The sequence below is a fragment of the Stegastes partitus genome, unplaced genomic scaffold (assembly GCF_000690725.1).
Source record: "Stegastes partitus isolate 25-593 unplaced genomic scaffold, Stegastes_partitus-1.0.2 Scaffold524, whole genome shotgun sequence".
Classification (NCBI taxonomy): domain Eukaryota; kingdom Metazoa; phylum Chordata; class Actinopteri; family Pomacentridae; genus Stegastes; species Stegastes partitus.
Window position 1 is genome coordinate 87,899 of NW_007578255.1, and position 22,388 is coordinate 110,286.

At 40.0% G+C, this 22,388-nt stretch overlaps 1 protein-coding gene across 1 annotated transcript in view; it reads right to left on the reverse strand.

The window, feature by feature from the left end:
• The window catches only part of LOC103361685 (ankyrin-2-like), a 239,456-nt gene that overhangs the window by 80,498 nt on the left and 136,570 nt on the right, over positions 1 to 22,388 (reverse strand). The window contains exon 2 of the mRNA XM_008287832.1: positions 3,447 to 3,548. Within this exon, the coding sequence (XP_008286054.1) occupies positions 3,447 to 3,548 (102 nt within the window). The remainder of the gene's footprint in view (positions 1 to 3,446; positions 3,549 to 22,388) is intronic.

The following is a 22,388-nucleotide window of genomic DNA, read 5'->3' on the forward strand; positions in this document are numbered from 1 at the left end:
GGGTTGGCTTCATTTTTCAGGGCCGGTTGCTACGTCCATCTTTTATACAGTCTATGCTTCCAACAAGTTTCTGACAACTTGCTCCTCTGGATACTATTTTAAACCACACTACATCTATTTTATTGATCAAATCTAAAGTATTTTGCTCTAAGGGCCTCCTTTTTTTTTTTTTTTTTTGCTTGTATATTTGTCTTCTAACAGCTCTGTGTACGCACGGCCTGCAGCTGAGCCAAATACTTCCAGACTTTTTTTTCCCATGACTGCTGGTAACAGCTGAGTCACTCATGGCTTTTTGGTTGTGCTCACAATGTTTTTGTTTTTTACAGGATCTGCTGCAGTCTATTTTTGGAAATTTTTAGTCATGTAAGGTGAATTGGATGGAATACCACGATTTTAAGCTTGGATTTGGTTAATTCTCCTGATTGAATGACATGTCACACAACTTTAGTTGGAGGATATTTGAAAAGTTTTTCTGGCTCTAAAAAATGGTGTAATTTTTGGGAATTTTTAATTTTTTTTGGCTTTCAAAGCTGGCTTTGGGGATTCAGAGGGTTAAACAACACCAGAGCCACCAGCGAGAAATAGTTCTCATGAGTTGCGACAGTAATGCAAGCTGTCATCATTTCGGTTTCCTTGGAGACACTCGCACGTATGAGCTCTGCCAGTTGAACACAGATGTCAAACAGACTCTTGTAATGTGTAAAAACTAAGTCTGAACAAAAAGAGGCCGTGTGATTTCCCACAGAACAGCATGTACTGTTGGCATTCCTGTCACAGTCTACACAGGGATCAGTTTTAATTCCACTTAACAAAGTTTTGATTTTTCCTATTGGATGGTCACATGATGTAAACAGAGCAATCTCCATGACAACTGAGCCAACACCTCTATTTACTGATGAGGAGGCAGCTGAAAGGTCCAGAAAAAGGTAGTGAATGAATGTTTTCCTAATAACAATTCAAGAATTATCTTTTAAACTCGAGTATAAATTTGCCTTTAGAATCCTGAAATAATAAAAAATATAGAGTTTGGAATCAAACAATTCAAGATCTAAAGAGAGGATTGTCAAAACCTAATAACTGTACATGTCACTTCACCAGCTAAATCATGCAAATGATATGTCTGCCAGCAACAATGCCTCTTTCTGCAAGGTTCAAGCTTGAAGCACCAGTATTATTAGCATCCATCAAAGGAGCATTATCACAGGAACAGAGTCTCCTCCTACAGAGTCATTAGGATTTGTAGGGGGGACCAGTGAACCCACCATATGATCTGGTGTGTGAGTGATGCTGATACATGTCTAATTAACAGAAAGAAAGAGATGAGTAAGACAAGCTCAGCCTCCATCTATGTCTCTGCTGCCTACTGCTGGATAGTGATTAAAGAGGCTGACGTTCCTGACTGATATTTAATCCTGTTTACTTCCTTCTACACACCTCAGTTGTGTTTGGTTTTTGCCACCCTTTCAGAACTTGACAACGGCACATATGAGAGAGACACACGCAAACACTGGAGCTGAAAATATCTTCAAGGGGTGGAAGTGATGGGTGACAACGTTGTTCCTAGCACCATTAGCTGATAACAAAATCATCCCCACGCAGCACAGGGCCACCAGCAAATCTTAGATTTCCATCCCATGTGACCTTTGTTTACTGGGCTGCTCATTATGACTGTTGCCAGGACAGGACTGTTTACATCCTATCAGCTTTCACTGCCCCCCTTGTCCACGGCTGGAATGCTAATAGACTTAGAGGAGACTAGATAATGACTAGAACTAAATAAAGAAACTCTCTGATCAAACACAGTCTTCTCTGCAACAGGAATGCAAAAACATTTTCACACAATAACAACAGGACAAAATGTGTGTGTGCACATTAGCGGTCACATTAGCTGAGTGGTAAAATAATGTTGAAATAACATTTGCTCTCTAAAAGGAGCATTTGTGTTTGTCAGTCAGCTACTGATAGATTGAGGAAATCATGAAGCGCCCTGAATGTCTTCCATTTGTGTACAGAATGACTTTGCTCCGATTAACACTAACGTGCATGAAAGATTAACTCTCTGAACCCAAAAGTCCACCAGCAGATTTGAAAGACATGCTATCTTTAAAAATTTCGCACACAAGAAACCATTTATCAGAGCCAGAAACTACACAAACATAAATAACTGTGAGATTTTAAACCCAGAACAGATCCTGCTAACAGGTAAGATAAAGCTGCAGGTAGCTGTTCTAACCATGAAAAATGTTTTGTCCACTGCCTTCTCAGCAGCGAAGTTAATGACTACCTAGAGAATGTGGTGGAACATGTAGCAGAGAGAAAGGCGGAAATCATCTCTGAAGCAGATGAAAACCAAAAAAGAGGCAAAAGAAAATGTTGGACATCAGACACAAAAATGACTAAGAATGAATGCTAATGTTGGTCCATATCTGCTGGATGAAAGAATATTTGCGTTCTGGACTCAGGCGACGAGAGACAAAACTCTAGTGGTAAATATCCACACGGGTGGTTTCCCGGCGTTTCCACGACTTGACAGACAGTGTCATGATAGATGATTGACAGATGTTCTACAAAAGGAAAGGATTACAGGCCACATGTTCCAACAACTTCACAGCAATACTGGCTGCAACTGATTGTCTGCTCCTGGATTTTAAACCTTTACAAAACATTACAAAAACAGTGAGCCAAAATGAAAGCATCTGAGGTGAGAAGGAAGCTATGCAGTTGCTGCAATTCCACTGGATGTCCCTGATTTGCAAAAAAAAGCCTTGATCTCAACTTTTTGCAAATGAAAAGGCAAACATAGCAACTCTCTCATAACTCAACACACTTCTATCACAATGCATTGCACGACTGCTTCCCTAGACAATAAACAGGAAGTGTAGGAATGATAGGTCCAGGTGACACATACCGTAACTGAATGTCACTTTGGGCATGCATGATTGGTAAATGCGCAGTTCCAATTGTTTATGCCACTTTTGGTTTCATGTTAGCTAACAAAAGCTGTGCACTTGCTTCATTGTCATGAATGAAGTGTCTTTGTTATTCATGTGAAGTGCATTTTGCAGCAGGGTGGTAACAACAACAGTCTAAAATTAGTCAGCAAATTTTTTTTTTTAGATTGTGATATTTAATATGTTGGAGCTTTATTTGGATTACATTTCACTGACGATACGAAAAATATTCAAAATTCTTCTTAGACATAACATAAGCATTTGCATGACTTCATTATGTAGCATCTTGAGTAAAGCTGGCAGCAAAGCTTTCCCAGCAGGCACTGAGGCAACAGACTCATGGACATAAGTCTATTTTGTGTATTTTTTGTGCTTCCTCCACACATAAATCAATATTCTTTGTTCATGTTATACAGCCTCAGGCGTATGAGTGAGATGTTTTAAGGGTATGTATGTACGTGTGTGGGCATTGTGATTGATGTATCCATCTCCTACCTGATTGCAGGTGCTGATGTCCACGCCCCCTTTCAGATATTCCAAAACCTTGTCGATGTTCCCTGCCCTCGCCGCTCGCAGGAAACTGGTGTTGCTGTCCGACTGGAAGAAACAGAAAAGAAAAAAGAAATCAAAATTAATATGCGCAAGGTCCAACCCACATTTGCATTGAGTCTTTTGGCTGGTCACACAGTTTAGCAGCAGTGCCCGAATGAATCACATTTTTTTTCCCTCGAAGCTATCCCTGATTTAATTGCATTTAAATGAGAAGTGAGTCATTTTCTATGCCTTCTGGTAAAAAGCATTCAACCAAACATAAATCACTCTGCTGTGCATTAGGTCAGGACTCTGGTAAGAAATAATAGAATGAATATAAAGTGTACAATATTGTGTATAAGTCTACAGTAAAAATATCTGTTCCAGGGAAGTTTGCATTCCTATAAAATCATATATAACATGCTTATAGTCGGTCCAGTGATTCAGATCCTGGTTCCTCATCAGGTTTTCTTAGTAAATTTCAGCTACAGTGCATTAAAGACAGACTACAAGGTGTTCCACAAGGATCTAATCTAGAACCTCTCCTGTTTCAATCTTTATTTGCTTCTGCACACACCAGTCAACGCAACACCAGGTATCACAGCTATGCAGACGATATACAGCTTTATATTTCACTGTTAAATAAGATATACTTTCCAGCTCCTCAAAATACATTTAATTGTAAATGTCACAAAACAGTTTTGTCACCAGCTGATTACATTATAGCAACACCATTTTCACTGATGTGCCTCTCAAGGCCGTTCACTGATCTCAAATGATTCAAAAATGAACCAAAAGATGCAAACAAACTCATTCAAATTGCCCCTCTTCAGTCATGAAAATCTGCTTCTATTCAGCGACTATGCTTCTAATTTGAAGTTAAGTCAAGTTAAGATAAGAAGATATAAGATGAGATTTGGTAAACTGATTTAGCTCAAACATTTGTAATTCATGTATCGCAGAGTAAATCTTGTAGAATTGCCTTCATATGACATTGCACTTGGATAATGAAATCAGCATAAAAATATTTTATTGTGTAGCTAAATAGTTTCTTTGTCTTTAATAAATAGTTGAGGCCTACATTTGGTCTAAAAAAAAAAAAGTCCCTCTCTGGTAATTGATGAAACCCCTAAAAACAAGGAAAAGGTTACATATCAGATTTTTTTTTTCCTCGTGAAAATAATCCCTTCCTGCCTTAAAATGTCTCTGCTGCAACGCTACACCATTGCCACCTTTAGAATGTGTAGATCTATGAAGTCCCCGCCTTTCTCTCCACCCACCCCTCTGTCTGAATCTGTGTTCTTCAGACGGTCACTGCTATGCTGCAGTTTCAAGGTGGAAATGCTCAGCCAAGGCACTGACTGCTTCTTTCATTCATGGTTCATCTTCTAGCATATAAAAGACGCCATATGCCAACAAGGTAGAAAACTTGTTTTTTACCGAAGACAAGTTAACAGTATGTAAACTTATGTAACCAAGATGTAATAAAATTCCATAAATAGTTTCCGAAAGGTCTCAATTGGAATATGACACAATAAATGAGTATGTACAGTAATTGTGCATTTGTTTTTAGACATATAGCTGTTTATGTCCCGGGATGGGAAGGACATGCCCCCTGCCTGTTTTTGGATGCTGAGTTAACTGCAGTTGGAAGCAGCCCAGGACTGTACGGAGGCAGAATGATTCAGCAGTTTCCTCTTGGTGCCTTCACTAAAGCTAAATCCTGGCTCACATACAGCTTGTTCAAAGCTCCCAGCTCTCTGCTCCTCCTGTGGAAAAACACTGTGTGATGCTTATTTTTACTGCATTCAAACTGCGTTACTCCTTCCAGTAGAGAGAGAGAGGGAGGGGAAGGGGGAGGTCAGAGGTCAAATACAGAAATACTGCAGCACAACAATGAAGCTGAAGCTTGCTCATGGACACTTCAGCAGATGCTCTGTCTGTTTCCAGGCTCTCTTATTGGCAATCAAGGTCAAGTTTTGCCCAGATTTTCAACGACAGACTGTCTTTCCCTTCATCACAGCTTGTCACTCAGTCGCCTAAAGTGTCAACCTTCTCACGGTTTCTCAGAGATCAGAGGAAAGGATGCAGCACTGATGATGTATAAAACGAGCACTGACACTGCAGCACTGATGTCTACTTCACACACATACAAATAGCCTTGGTGTGATGCTTCTCGCTGACCTGCAGTCAGCTACTGCAGAGAGCTGCACTGCATCACTCAGGCTCGCAGCAACACAATCACCTCAAAGGATCAAAGTGATGCTTCTGCATGTTTTAGTCTCAAAGTTTTTTTTGTTGCACAGGCAGCCTTTGCTTCCTTCAAAAAAGCAACGCTGAAATCAACTTGCAGAAGCTTTTCTGAGGCGGGTCGTGCAGTTGCATGTATTTTAAAACTTGTCCTTCTTCAAGAATGCTCCGACATCTTAGAACAGGCTGTCGGAATCATCTGTTCATTATCAGAAATGATACACAACTAAAACTGGAAAAATAGTGTCTCATGAGCACGGTTGGATTAATCTTAAAAAGGGCCCTGAGGCAAAATTTAGATGGGGCCCTTCTTGATCACAAGTTAGTGGTAATTAAATAGTTATTTAATTATTAGGAAATATGAGTCAGACAGGGCCTGTATGGTAATACCGCAGGGTAGAGACCTTAAGACCCTTTTAATTTCAGTTGACTGTGCTTTACTAGTTCTTGATAAACAACGTGAGGCTTTTGGGTCACCTGGAGGTTACCAAGTCCTGGAGTAGTTCTCTCCTCAGCCCAGTGTTCCAGATTTGCTTTCTGCAAGCTTTACTATGGAATTTTGGTATCATTTCGTGTGGCTTTCAGTTCTGATCATTGCTAACAACTTGCCCTGCTAAGCTAAGCTAAACAAAAGCCAGGCTTTTTCTCAGTTCGGCATGCAGAGGAAATACATTTGATATCAATCGTCTTATCTTCTTGTGGGTACAACAACAACAAACAAGAGGATTTCCCAAAATGTCAGAGCAACCCTAAAGCCTAATCCCAAATGATGAAATAACACAAGTCACAACTCTAAAGGGCAGAATCTTCATGCAAATTCCTATGAGTCAACAAGGAAGCAGAACTGTTGTATTTCATAGTACTGATAAGTTTACAAATCTTTAGGGAAAAACACATTTTATTCTAATTTTATAGTCGTGGTTACTTCTGTAGCGTTTTTGCACCTGTCATTGCTAGAAGCAGGAAGAACTCAAAAATGTGCAGCATGACACTGTTATTTTGGTCTTATTATCTCCAATATGTTTCCATTCTCGTTTCCAATCTGCTCCATGAAAACACAGCCTGCAGTTCAGCCTAATGGTTGATCACTTCTTTGTAACGTAATTGAGGGTCACAGTTGAGTGGCCTCTCGGTTGCACTCAGGAGAAACTATTTTTTTTGTTTTTACCAGAATCTGGTTCATGCAAACTGTTTATTTTAGGTAATTTTTAAATGAAACACGAAGAATAAAGCAATTTTGAAGAAATAACATGATTTGAAGCTTAGATGTGGCTAATTCTCTGGATGGAACAGCCGGTCACACATGGTTGGGGCAATCGGAAAGGTGAGAATCTGAGTGGTTTAGTTTCTGATTCTGAGAAATGGGTTAGTTTTGGCATCATCCCTTTCAAACCCACTGGCTGTTTTTATTGGTTCTGAGGGTTAAATGTCAACTCTTTATTTAGTGACTTGATATAAACCTAATTCCATTCAAATTGTTGATCCTAATGTGACTTTGTGTTGCTGTGTTATGTTAAATTTTCCCACAACAAGACTGAAATTGTTCTTTTAAAAAAAAACATGCAATATCAAACACACCAGATATAAGAAATATCCATACTAAACCTTGGAAAGTCTTCTTCATGCAGCCTCATTCATGTTCTTACAGAGTTAGCATTGTTTTCTAGCAGCACTGTACAAAGCAGCCATTACCACATTCAAGTCTGATGATATCCTTCAGAGCTGCAGAGTCACATTATGCAAGACCTTGCCCTAATCATCTTTCTGTGACTGGCTGGTTGCTATAGTGACACTTGGACCAACAGGACCCTCAGACAACTGGGGCTTTTGAATGGAAAACACTTAACATTGGAGAGAAAAGGGAGAATTGTGGCAGCCGGCATCCTACAGAAATTGTTTCATAACTCCTGGTATAAGGCGCTTAGTCAGTTTGTCACTCTCTTTGATGGGGAAATGTTTTGAATGTGCTGCGCAAATCAGAAAAAAAGAAAAAAAGACTGCTCTGAAAGGCTTACAGTTATGTGAAGTCGTGTCTGCGGTGAATCACAATTAATTCAAGAAGTAAAAAAAAAAAAAAAGAGGCAAGTAAATAAGCACCAAGGCCAATGCCTTTCAGTTTTTTTTCCATCACTGTTTGATAAATACAGTTTAAAATGACTTGTTTGGACTCAGGTGGTTAAGTGGCATAAAACAGTACACCTCCAATGGCTTCATCATTAATATCTGCAGTATCCTATGTAATCCTATCATACGTGTCCTTTCTGTAACAATCTGTTCCCGCTTGTGTCTCGACGTATTACCTCATGACTTAATCAAACCTGCCAAGCGTGACAAAGCAGCCGCGCCAAAGCTCACCCGCCAACACATTACATCAAACATTCATCTACCAAGTCACTGTCTTCCTCTTTAGAGTGCCAGGAGCTTCATCAATAATGCACGAGCATCGCCCAAAACCGTCCCCAGCATGCACTCTGAGCGACCAGTGCTCGGGCTGGGAGCATCCTCACCCCTCCCAGTTACCACGGAGACAAGCACTGCCCTCTCTGGGGTGTAACCATGACAACAGGGATTTCTGTGTGTCAGTAAAGCTAGCAAAGTAAGCACACGAAGGACACGGCTTCCTTTAAGACTGTCTGTAAAGGCATCAGAGTATCGGTCAAAGAGGGAGCGAGCTCATTGTGCGTGTGTGTGTCTACAAATAGGTATAAAAAAACACACACTCACGTACTCCAAACCATCATCCTCCCAGGCACAAACAGCTTCTCACATGTGGAGGCCTATCATTTCACATTTTATAAGCTAGCAGGCATCAGCTCCATTAAGCATACTTGGGTTTTTATGATTAAATGAAATTACCATGGGCATGATTTAGCGCTGTCTAAATAACCTTCCCTCCCACATTATGTGAACACAATGTAACAGCTGAGAGTGAGAGCTCCTTGTTTGCAGACTGTGGTACAAAACTGTGGAAAAAATGTGGGAAAACTGTGGAGTAAGTAGACCCTGAGTTAAGATTAGTTTGTCAAACTGCCATTTCTAAGTTTAAGACTTTTAAGCTCGAGGCAAACAGACCTTTCTCATGACTGACAGATGTGACTTATTGCGAAGGTGAAGCGCAGATAAAACTAATAATCCTACGTATGGCTCCATTCCATTTAGCGAGCCGGTTAGATATGAGCAAACATGCACAGCAGCAGAGCCCTGGACTTAATATTATAAAGCACCTGTGCTTCTCCTGCTGTGGTATGGCAATAAAAAAATACCTTCAGCGATCCAAGAGAAGACTTTTAATTGCGGAACAAATTTAAACGTGTTATACACGGAAATGGTGCTGACAAATCACCGCAACTTTTAATCACATTTTAACCCCATAATGATGAAAATTCATTGTCAAGATATTTTAGGTAATCAGGTCATAATTATGTCATAAAAAAGGAAATGTTAACCGTGTATAATACTTAGTATGAATGTGATTCATAAAGGGATTATTCTACCATGAGTTTTCTTGTTCACAAAATTATTTTTCACTTAATCTGTTACCGCTGTAAACATTTTTCTAATGAGTCTATGGACTCAATTGCTAGTTTTAAGACTTTCTAAATACAGAAAAAGGTATTCTGGAAATTATGATCCCACCTACAGTAAAATAGATGGTTTTACATCAGGGCTAAGTCGCGATTACGAGGTCGGTATAGGCTACAAAGCAATAAATGACATCATGGTGGCCGCGTCCATCTTTTAGCTTAGAGCTTAGCATTATGTTTACACCTGCTAAAGCGAATTATTTAGACGAGATTAATCAAAGAGAACATGATTAAGCCTTTTAGCATATTTTAGCTTATTTGACATCCAAAAAAATGTAATGTATGTGTTAGTTTCACTTGCAATGTTAGCTTTTGTCAAAAGAAATAACAAAAAAGTAGCCCCATTTTGTGCCCCTTGTGTATTAGATAGGGATGGACTGATACCTCTTTTTGATTTCCGATACCGATACCGATACTTCAACTTTGAGTATCTGCCGATACCGACACCGATACCATCTCTCCTCCTAAACTTCTTTGGAAATACCTTATTTGCATGAATACATTTGTTTAAGATGGCTTTATCAAAAGCCTCATACTACTAAAGCATAGACTTTGCTTTTCTAAGAAAGGAAAAAACAGCCAAAAGCATGTCTCAAAGTGAATCTGTAGCTGCTTTATTTGAGCTGCAATCAGACTACAGTGTGCACTCAGTGCCATTCACATATTTAGAACAGATCACAATGACACAGCAACATTAAGCTGCAATTTAAAGGTTAAATTACCAAAACTTGGTATTAAATAATACTACCACTCATAGCCGCTCTCGGCTCTGCGCATGAGCAGTAGTAAATGAGGCCGGAAACGTTGTGAACTGCTGCGGGATGCGATCCAATAGGAAGCGTCTGTCTGCAGAGCCGGAGAGCCACGTGCAGGCTGCACGTAGAGGGCTGCACGGAGAGGCTGGACTCGTCTTCTACGGCCCTATAAGTGCACGGCTTCTAGTTCGAATGCGTGACGTAGTTTTAAAGGGTGATTTCACTCAAAATATACTTCCAATTTAAAAAAAAAAATAAAATTTAAGAAGAGTATTTTTAACCCCTTACCGCTCCCACGTCCCACCGCCGGGACCACTTTCCAAACACATTACAGCCAGATGTGCGCATGCTCCACAATCACGTTTCCCGACAATGTACACATCAAATGAAAGCTCAGAGTCTCCTCTTTCCGATGATATAAACCTTTTTGACCTGCAGCAACCACAGCGTTGACACAAAGAGCTTTTTGTACAGAAAAGCAAAATGTTACAATCCGAGTTNCTTATTTGCATGGATACATTTGTTTAAGATGGCTTTATCAAAAGCCTCATACTATTAAAGCATAGACTTTGCTTTTCTAAGAAAGGAAAAAATAGCCAAAAGCATGTCTCAAAGTGAAACTGTAGCTGCTTTATTTGAGCTGCAATCAGACTACAGTGTGCACTCAGTGGTATTCAGATATTCAGAACAGATCAAAATGACACAGCAACATTAAGCTGCAATTTAAAGGTTCAATGACCAAAACTTGGTGTTAAATAATAGTACCACTAATAGCCGCTCTCGGCTCTGCGCATGAGCAGTAGTAAATGAGGCCGGAAACGTTGTGACCTGTTGCGGGATCGGATCCAATAGGAAGCGTCTGTCTGCAGAGCCGGAGAGCCACGTACAGGCTGCTGGTAGAGGGCTGCACGGAGAGGCTGGACTCGTCTTCTACGGCCGGATAAGTGCACGGCTTCTAGTTCGGATGCGCGACGTAGTTTGAAAGGATGATTTCACTCAAAATATATTTCCAATTTTTAAAAAAAAATATATTTAAGAAAAGTATTTTTAACCCCTTACCGCTCCCACGTCCCACCGGCGGGACCACTTTCCAAACACATTACAGCCAGATGTGCGCATGCTCCACAATCACGTTTCCCGACGACATACACATCAAATGAAAGCTCAGAGTCTCCTCTTTCCGATGATATAAACCTTTTTGACCTGCAGCAACCACATCGTTGACACAAAGAGCTTTTTGTACAGAAAAGCAAAATGTTACAATCCCAGTTTTCTTACTTTTGAAGGCTCTCTGCAGCTCAAACATCGATCATTCCTCACCAGCTTGGTCTCATTCTGTCCGGACACAACCAGTCAACATAATCCCGTAAAATAATTCGGTCCGTAAAACGTATTAGATCCTCAAAGGCACAAATTCTGCAGTAATGTCTTCCCAGCTTGAGATCAGCTCCGGGTGTTTTATTCATTTCTTCTGGCAAAATCAGGCAGAATCTATTTTAGATCGTAAAGCGTTACAGTCAGCTAGACGGGCGGCTCAGCTTTTGATTGACACCTAGTTTGGCCAATAGGAGGGCTTTGGGGGTGAGTGACAGCCTGAAGAGCCAATGGAATGTCTCAGATAGTCAACCCGGTACGCACAAGTTCCACCCTTGTAGATTCGACCAGTCGGGTTGCAGACACTCTCTGACGTAAACTTGTAGCCAAAGAGCAGAAGACCACGTGGCAGGATTGTGTGTGTGTGCGCATCTCTAATATAAAGGGATGGAAACTGGAGCTACTCTTCTAGCTGTTAGCTGCTTAGCACAGACAAAGTTAGCCACTAGTTAATTAGCCATGTTGTTATGTATGTTAACACATTTAAGCTAGACAGTACAACAAAACTGTAGCTCCTCATAAACATATTACTTACAAAAACAAACAATTATGGGCAGTTAGTGGTAAAGTCATCCACCTACAAGTCATTAGTAACAACTAACGATCATTGATTTAAATTACAAATTTAACCTAAACCTAGCTCTAACCTTAGAAATAGTTTAAAAGGACATTTGTACCACATGTGAGAAACGGTTGGGAACATACAAACACACACATCGACTTCAGCTGTGTCTTCATCTGCGATTCGACTGAAGGAGCACATTCTATTCCTATCTGTTTGGATGGAATAACAGTATCTCTGTTTACTAGCAACTGCACTTGGAGCTGGTTCTGTTTGTGTGTGCCTCTGATATTAAAAGCTCCTTTGGGTTGCCTTGCACATATCAGTCCTTAAACACGGTCTCACCATTTTAAGATCATAACAGCACATCAATCAGCACAATGGATGACGATCAGTAGTGAGGTTTTTCCTCCCCCAGAGACATTAATGACATAATAACTAAGCTGCAAACAGGCCATAAAATATAGCTTGCTCTAAGTCATTATGCTGAAGTTGACATAACTAGAACTGCAGTTAATCCTGATACCATCACCTTCCCCGTGTTTCCATTCCTTTCATCACTATTATGATTAATTCAGCTGACCTGCATACAGTTATGCATCGCCTTGGACGACACCTTGGAAAAGGCCCTGGACTGTTTCCGGCCAATCAGAGCTGTCCCTGTGGACATATTTGCATACAGTGCAAGACCTGGAGGTTCATTTGCTTTTGGCTAAATGTAGCTATAAATACATATGGATGAGGGAAAGCATCAATGTAGTGGTTTTGCACGGCGGCAACAAATAGTGGTTGTATATCCTGGAAACTTTCTATACATGCACATTGTGTTTTACTGTATTATGTAAGAAACTCTATTCTTATGCAATCTAATACATTTTTAAAACTATTCAGATATAGAACATACATTTTTCATGTAATTTGAATCTGATAATAATAACGTCACATGTGAAGAGCTCAATTTTCCACTTCGTAAGCAAAGGAATATAAGAGGCTCTTTAAAGCTGCTCATGACTGTAGTCCATCAGTGTCAGAGAGAGTCAAAGGTCACAGGTCAGGACACGGAGCACTCCATGTTTAAAAACAGGACGTAGGTGGGATGTGTCAGAGAACACTGAAGGGTTTTTTTTTCTAAAATCACAGCACAACATACAGTCCAACAGGCAGCTGTGATTGGCTACATCTCTAGTGCTTGATTCCATCAGCGTGATATTGACTAGGAAGCGATCATTAGACCGCAGATCGTACAACCGCAGTATGTTTCAAGAATAACGTTTTCATAATTCAGCAGCCAATACACTGTTCAACTGTTTTCTACTGTATGGTGTTCCAAAGCCAAAATCCTTTAACTGCATTAGAAGTTAAGCTTTTAAAAACATTCCCAGAATGCATCACAAAAACCACTCAGCATTCCAGACTATGATTGCATGGGTCAAAGCATTTTCTTTATTTTTTATGTTTTGGCCTTTATTTGGAAGGACAGTAGAGAGAGAGACAGGAAAGTGGGGAGAAGAATGGGGGAGGTACCTGTAGCAAATGGCCATGGGCTGGATTCGAACCCACGACGGGGACTATAGCCACCAGTACATGGGTCACCAGCTCGACCAGTTGAGCTATAGCGGCGGCCTGGGTAGTATTTTTATTATGATCAGATTTAACATTATATATGTATATAAATATATCTCAGAAACCTGGATGAGAATGTGTATGAATGTCCACTAAACATTATCTAATAGGAAGACACTTCTGAAATTTGCTCTGACACTGACTTTGTGAGAGACAAAAAAACCCCAAAAAAAACAGGAGCCACAGCTTCTGAGTGTCTCTCAACAGGCCGAACCAACCCAGCCCAATTTTCTTGAAAAAAAAAAAAAAGAGAGAGAGAAATGCATGATTGTGTAAAAGTAGAACTGGTCAGGTAATCATTGTATCAATCTAACAAGAGATATGTGGGAAGGTGGCTCACCACCGACGTCTTACTTTGTACCCCTGAAATGAGTCAAAAAAGGTCAAAGAAATATCGTTCCAGCAGTCTTGATTAGCCATGATGCCAGACCCCGAGTTATCCGGTGCATACTGGGATCATTTTTCTTCAGTTTTCTTCCAGACATGATCGATTGCTGTAACTTCTGTTTATTAGCCAGACTAGGAGACAGCAGCACTGTGTGGGGAGAGTCAGAAAACTGACAGCAAAGGCTCGAAATGTCTGACGTCACTGACAGAAACAGTCTCGCTCTTCCCCCCCATCAGCAACCAAGTTCATATATTCTTCTTTTATTAGTCAAGCTGTAAAGCGGTCCTGCTCTGACTTTCCTCTTTGTGTTTCACCTCTCATCCTCACTCTTTCATGCCATCAGGTAATAGCTGCTCAGCTGTCAGAGGTCACTGCAGGGTTGCCAGGTCGCCACCTCCTCCCCCTCCTCCTACACATTGAACAATTGCAAGCAGTCTGGACCTGCCTGTGCCAGTCAGTGGGTTACATGAGCTCAATCAATAACACAAGTCGGTGGAATCAGATATGAGAGCATTTGAACCATTCACAGCACATAAAGATCAAAATTCCCTCTGCTTTCAGGGTTGATGAGACAGTTGGTGGTGAAGCAAAAAGTCAAGCTTTAGGCTGTGAAACCAAAAATAATGAGCTCAAAGACGATATAAAGCTTTGCAGTCTTTCATAAAATCATTACTTCCAGCTTTAAATGCAAAAATTATGGATTAGATTGTAGCTGGTCTGACATAAAATGCTGTAAAAAGTGAACTTTAACTTGTTACGATAATAAATCAGCATGCTGTTGGAGCTTAAAAAACAATCATGTATTAATTTCTGGAGCTCAAAGGCCACTGTTTGCCTGCTACATTTTGCCTGCCTCAAGCACTGGAGAGTACCGGCAATGATGGCTTTGACGATTAGTAATTACTGAGGCAAAAGGTAAAGGTGACAAAATGAGTGCTGAGCTAGAAAAACAACCAAACTTTATAATATTGCTTAAAAGCTGACGGGCAGGTGTCAAATCACAAAAAAACTACAAAAATGGTGTACACAAAAGCAATCTGGATGTTGTTTTAGCTGCAACATGCAAAGCAACCAAGAAGGTTGACAGACATTGAAATACTGATGAAACCCTGCAAACAAGAGTGAGCCTGAGTGCAAGTATGCCCACTGACATGTCTTCCACACTTATGGAAATACATATTTGATCAAAACTGAGTAGATATTTTTTGAATTGTTTGTCTCACTATGTAAATATCTCCATGTAGTATATCAAGGTAAATGTCATGACGCTAAAAAGGTGTCCAAAGTTTTTCTAAGGCACAGAAAATAGCAAAACAAATTCCAGTGTGAGAAAAAAAATCAAGAAACACCATGCATTAACATTTACTTAAAGTGCCAGACACTTTAAGATACGCTTCTAGCAGGTTAACAAAATGTCACCTCAGTCAAGAAACCTAATGTAGATACAAACAACACCGCTACCCTACTGACATATATTTAAATGCTGCTGCTCCAGGAAAAGCCACGCGTTAAGACGGCGCTTCTAAATGAGTGATATTTTTTTGTCTCGTGTTCCCTGCAGCAGCGGCATGCTGCTAAAGTCATTACATTGCTTTTCGCATTAGCCACACGAGTCCTCATGCTGCTGTGCAGGGACACTTTAGGAACAAAAATGTCACACTGGCCTTTAAAGGGAGAGGAGAGGGAACAACACCCCACCCCATGTCACACACGTATACACTAATATACACGCACTTCTAAAAAAGCTCAAACCCTGACCTAGGTATCTGTTAACACCTATTGCAAGGTGCAAATCAATACAGATTCAAAGGTAGGTATAGTTATCGGAAAAAAAATAGAGAATGCATGCAGGTGGAGCGGCTCATCTGGGCAAGTTGCAAACAAGACACTTACCAAAATAAAAATAACTCAAAGCACCAACTTCAAAAAACACATTCAAAACCTGAACAAGTCTCCAAAAATATCCCAAAAGCAGCAGTTCAGGAGCGTCCCAGTTGCCTGAAGTCACCCTGCCACCTGCCAATGTGAGATCTTACCAGCATCAGTGGAGGCTGCACAGGAAAATGCTCCACGCAGTAGTAGTCTGGAAAAGCATTCTGGTCCAGGTTAGACTGACTCCCCGTAGTCCTCAGGCCCTTGTCCGAGCCGCACACCTTACACATGGCTGCGTTGCCCATGTTGCAAGGTATGCAAGTGCTATCCCATCAGAACGTAAAGGAATCTAAGTGGGTGCTTTTAATCACTCTGATAATCCACTCACTGTCCCTGCGTCCCCTTACCCTCCCCCAAAAACCTTACAGGCTACCATCCAGGGGGGAGAAACTCCAGCAGCCAGACCTTGCTTCCCTTTGGACTCAGCGGAGCTCGTGCTTGCTCCTCTCAATTGGTGATTCCAACTCTTTGGCCATTGACTAACAACCTCCCCCCTACTGCCCACCACCTCCTCCCAACCCAGCTATTTTTACACCCACCAGCCCAGCTATGCATGTACAGAGAGAGGAGTGAGAGGGTGGTCGGCATAGGGCGGCTTGCCAAACCAGGAAGGGGGAGGAGGCATCACAGACACACCAAGCATGGGCTAATAGGAGGCAAATAGGGGCCAGCAAATTGTGTTGATGTTTGTCAAATTAAGCATTTTTGCTACAAAATACTACTAAAAAAAACAAAAAACCCACAAAAAATAATAGTCCCATAAGGAGTTGTTAAAGTTTTCCTGATTCTAATTCTGAAAATGACTCTTCAACTGTCCACTGAAATTAAAAACAGCAATAAAAACCCTTTGCATATTCACATCTTCCGGGAACAAGTATGCAAACAATAGAGTTGGAAGAGGTGTTAGTTATACTTGGGTGTTACTGGTTGTCTTGTGTCTTTTGTGTAGAAAAAACGCTGTGTTCTTATCAATCAGTGTCATAGAACACACAAGGTAAGAGAATGTAAAAGTCTTTTCGTTCGGATGTTGTCAGGCGTCTATGATACACTAAAAAGGAATAACATTTTTGTGCCCCATTTACATCTTTCAGATACAGGTATCACCAGGCTGATTATGATGTCTACATCTAAAGGAGTTCAAGAAGTTTAAAACTGTTTTAGTATAACCAGAATAAGCATACTGTGCTGTGTCCATGTGTGGAGTGGCTCCTTTAAGGTTACTTAGACAGCCAGTGTAACCTGCTTCCATGCGACCTTTACCTAAATGCCTTCACCCCTTTTTGAAAACCAAGCCCTTCTTTTTACTGCACACTTTGCTGAACATCTGCTAAGAAAATGTTCAGGAAAAGTCGCTTGAAATAAAACTTTCCTCGGATACTGTCACCCCACACTGGCTATAAACTCATTAAAGCTACAAATATAAGTGCTGGTGGTCATCATTTGAGTCGACCCCTGCTGGTGACTGGCTTGTCGCACTAGTTCATCCTCCTCAGTGACTATTCTTTGGCATTGCAATCACCAGCCTTTATGTCAAGGACTGTTTAATGGAAGCAGGCATGGTGTTTTGCTAATGCAGATCTGTGTCAGACTGTAGCCCAGAGCTGGGCTGTATTGATTCTGCTGGACTGAATGCAAATTAAAACCACACAGACCTTTTCATGGCAATTGACTGACTGAACAGGATTAATGGTGTGCAGTCTGAAACAGCAGCTTCCCACTGCAGGAGCTCGGGGAGGGTGAAAGGTGGCGCTATTGTTTACAGCAATGGCACCATAATTGGCTTTTTTCAGTTTTTCTTTTTCCATTGTGGTGTTGAGTCCAATAACTTTGGCTGTGATCATAAAGGTTTGCTCGATTTTAGGGCTTTTTAACAGTACCTACCCTGCGTACATGGTGTTGGTCTTACCCACTGTAAGACGTATATTTATATTCCCACCATGCACGTCCTTGTGTGTGACATCAGGGAGGTAAATGTCCCCATTCTACTTGTAGTCTTCTAGGTCATGACTCACACAATAACGTCTCTGTTGCAAATATCACCCAAACAATTCTCATTCACTGAATATGTTAGCGTAGGGAAGAAAGACTACTCTTTGTTGAGAGTCAGAGAAACCACATGAGAAAGCAGCTTTGGAGTTTTCCATGAATGAATGAATATGAAGAGTAAGCAAGCACATGATCGTTGACGAAGAAAACTGAATGCAATGCGGAAAAAAATGCACTGATTACTTCTTAGGTTTACAATTGAATACATTTCTAGCCAAAAAACAAATAAATAAATAAAATCAGCTCTTTAAGATGAATGGATATGTACCAATGTATCTGAACTTTTGCACAAGATAAACTAAGTGAATCCCAAAGCATCAATCAATTTCTTTATACCACAAAGAGCAAGAGATACCCTGAACAATGGAATATTGGTAACCAAACATCTCCACTCACATGGAGCCTTGCTTTTTAGATGTTAAACTTACATCTCAATCTAATTCCAAATAGCTGTGATACATCCAAACTATTACGTTAGCGTGTCTGTTAAATTGTTTAAATGGGGATGTTGGTGATCACTGGATGCATGTATATGAACAGTTGTTAGTCATCTGCATAGTGATGAAATTTTACACTGTATTTAGTGAGTGGAGGTAGGGTTGGGTTTTGAAAACTTGTCAAAGAAAACTTGTATCTCCCTGATGCCTCAGGAATCTTTGAGTTATCTCGCTATTTAACTAAGAAGCAAATATGTAAAAATAAATAAATAGATAAAATTCAAACATCAGTATTAGAATCTATTAGATATTTAAATGTATGCGATTTTAGTGATTAAATATTAATTTCTTTATATGTTTGCTTAATAATGCAAGTTAAATTGGAAAAGGATATGACGGGTGATTCTAAAGAATTTAAATTAACACCCGCTGAACCCTAGTCCTGAGCAGAGGTATGTAAAATAAAAAAGGGAATGGACCAAATATAGGACCCTGTGGAACAACACATTAAAAGTCAACCAATATTTAGAGTTTCATGGGGGGAAAAAAGTGGTATTACCAAGAATATCACGCAGGTTGAAGCTTGAATATAAAATTCCAATGTCACGTCACATATTTTGATAAAACGTTATTTTTTAAATGGGATAAATAACAAAAATAACATCTTTTGAATAACTCCTAACCTACAGAATATCCTGCAAACAGGTCAGTCTGATGTTTCAAACACTAGAACCTGAGCAGCTCAAAGACATTTTTGATCAATTGATCAAACCCGCTGAGGTATGAGTTTCAAACACATGACCAAGGCCTGTCAGGTGAGGCTGTATATAACGTTCAGCAGCAAAGCGGTGTAAGATGTTGGAGATGGTTTCTCCGCTGCAGATGTAAAGTGAGATGATTGACCTGCTTCTCTTGTGAAAATATCAGGCCTTGTGAACTGCAGCTGGGCGTAGGCAGGTGGTCATGTTAAAGGCCAGAATCACATCCATGCAAACATCCAAGACTCACAGCTAGGTTACATATATTTGTGCATAAAGTTCTGTATAGTAGAATGTACAAACAGTTTGATATATTAAAGAAAAATAGAGTAAGTCTGTGGACAAACTAATTTGTTGTTTGTTTTGTCTTTTATTTTGTTAGATGTCTATCCTCTGAAAGTTGCAGTTGAGAAAGACAGAGAGAAAAAGAAAGTGGTATGCCATGATAAAAGGGTCAGGTCAGCTAGCAGTTGAACCACTGCATTAACCATTAGCCGAGCACAGGGCCCCTAATTTAATCTTTGGAAATTGGAATGAATCTACCATTATAAATCAAGAAACAATAAATCTGGTTATGTGCTACAACTTTTTTTTTTTTTTTTCCCTTGGCAAATGCACAAAAGTCTACAAACTAGAACTGAAATATATATTGTTTCACATCAACACTGCAAAGTGCACTTATGTTTCGTTGCAGAAAGACCAATAAGTGAGTACAGGAAATAAACTCAAATACATCATGCTGTAACTTTTTTGGCTGCTTGATACATAGTGAAGTCTGTCTGATAAAACATAGTTTAGTCCAACTTCAGGTTACTTGGATACAAGGACGTTTTTTTTTGTTTTTTTTTAAACTTCATTTTTAAGACACAGAAGTTGTTCACATGCAAGCTTCACATATATGGAAGAACAGAATCAAGAAAAGGAAGATTTCATTATGAAAATCAAACCAAATATCTGTTGTAGGCCTGCACTATTAACCACAGTTACATCAACATGACCGACTCTGACGTTCAAATTGATCAGCTTTTAGAAAACAGCCCATGTGGATAAACATTACATTTAAATAATTTCTGCTCACACACTTGTCTGAGTTGTGCAGTAACTTAGAGGGAGACTAGACTAGAGGCTTCTCTGTGTACAGCTGCCAGGTTAGTTACTCGAGAGCACATGTGTGGCGTTTAGGGAACATCAGTCATATCTGGTGTCTATCCATAAACAGATGTTCATTAAGTGAGGCATTTTGGGTACAGCTTTACTTATATATTGCTTCTAGCAGATGCTTTGAATTCAGGTGAGGAAAATCAGTGCTCTGTTTATTTAAATATTAAAGTGCAATAAAATGATGTTGTCTCTAAAATTAATAAAACATTGCGGTGAATAATGATGTTCTTAGTTTTAGCCATAGTCATTCTGCCCTAATCAGTTGTATGGAAATATTTCAGCTACAGAACGGATGACATTCACTAAAAATAGCTTTTCTGTCAGCAGTGTCTTGTATTGTTGCCGAGGCAACACCACTAATTTGTTTGACCCTTTAAATTAGCACCACAAAGCTCCGTATGACAAGTGCAAAGCCAGATCTGAATGTAAGCCAAAGCAAAACTCAATTTGGATGCCTCTGCCTCTCTTACACCACATGAGAAAGATTCTAAATGCTATGCAGCAACCAACAAAAAAACTTTTTTGATTTTCTACAAAATCCCCCTAATCATTCTAGAATGATTCATTTTCTCCAGATAAAATTATGTATGCCATCTCGTGAAAATTCCACTTTTTTTTTTCATAACACGAGATGTTCTGCAGAAAAACTAAATATTACAAAGTCAGATTTTATCCAATATCATGCAGCACGACTACAAACTGCACAAAAAATGTTAAATCAATATATAATACTGGGTTGATGCACTTGAGATTGTTAGAAAGTGACAAAGAAATGCTATCAACGATTTAAAAAAAAAACATATTTCACACTTCTGTGTCCTTTTTACGCCTTATTACAACTTTAATAATTGTAGCTGGTTAGCTCACTTAAGTCACTGCATCTGTGTTAATTGTGTTATTCAGGTGTTAAGTTCAAAAGGTGATGTGCTTTGTGCCACTGTGAAAAGAAATAGATGACAGACTAAAAGACTTGTAAATTTGCTTTGAGTGCAAATTCACATTAAATCCTAGCACCGTCACAACTTCACAAATAATTGCATACACACAAGCACCGTCTCAGTTCGGCTCGTCTCCATCACTCATCACAGCGTGCACAGTTAACCTGCTCTGTCACCGACCAGCCCTTTTCAGATTCATTAACCTTTCCTGGCTGTAATTTAGTTAACGTCTCCTCAAATCTCCTCACTAAAGAGCCATCGTCTGCCAACACACTCATCCAATTAGGGCGCCCGATGGATGAGATCATGGCCGGATGTGGGTTTCTGTGTGTGTGCGTGTTACAAAGACAGAGGTCAAACCTGGCCCTCTACAGGTAGTCCTTCAACTTAAACAAGAAAGTCACTCCTGTGTTTCTTTACCCATAATACCGACCTGTCCTCCCTCGCTCTTCCCACACACATACATCTCCTTTGTGCTCCCTCTGTGGGTTGGTAATCCACTGGGCGGGGCAGGAGCAGACGACAAACGCTTTTAATCTGTGATCGGCCATATGGCTCGCTGGCCGACGGAGGGATGAGGGAGGTTTGGTAAAGCCACTTGTGCTGCTTTATGTTCCCGCTGTGGGGAAACGTATGTTTGTGTACATCCGATATGTGTAAGAAGGGAAAAAGGAGGAGAGATGCTTCTGAATTCAAGATTTTTACACTGATTTCCCCCAAAAATACAACAAAAATATTACTAGTGTAGCTGTTAAATGCTAACAAAAACTTAACCCTCTTAAATTTATCTTGCAACTGAAGCACCGAATAAAAAAAAAAAATCTAAAAAAGCATCCCTTATTTTATGACTGCTAACTATCAGAAAGATGAGCCGATGTGCAAAAGGAAGTCCAGTCCATGTAGCAGAGTAATGCAGTGCAGCAGGGGGTGTGGTCAGCGATCCAAACAAACACAAATCTGGGATTTAACATACTGTATCAAACATGTAGATATATGTATTAATCTGTATTAAACACATGAATACACTAAGTCAGAGTTGGAGGTTTGTACAGCAGGCCACACTATAATACAACTGCTATGAAAAAAAAAAGGAGAAAA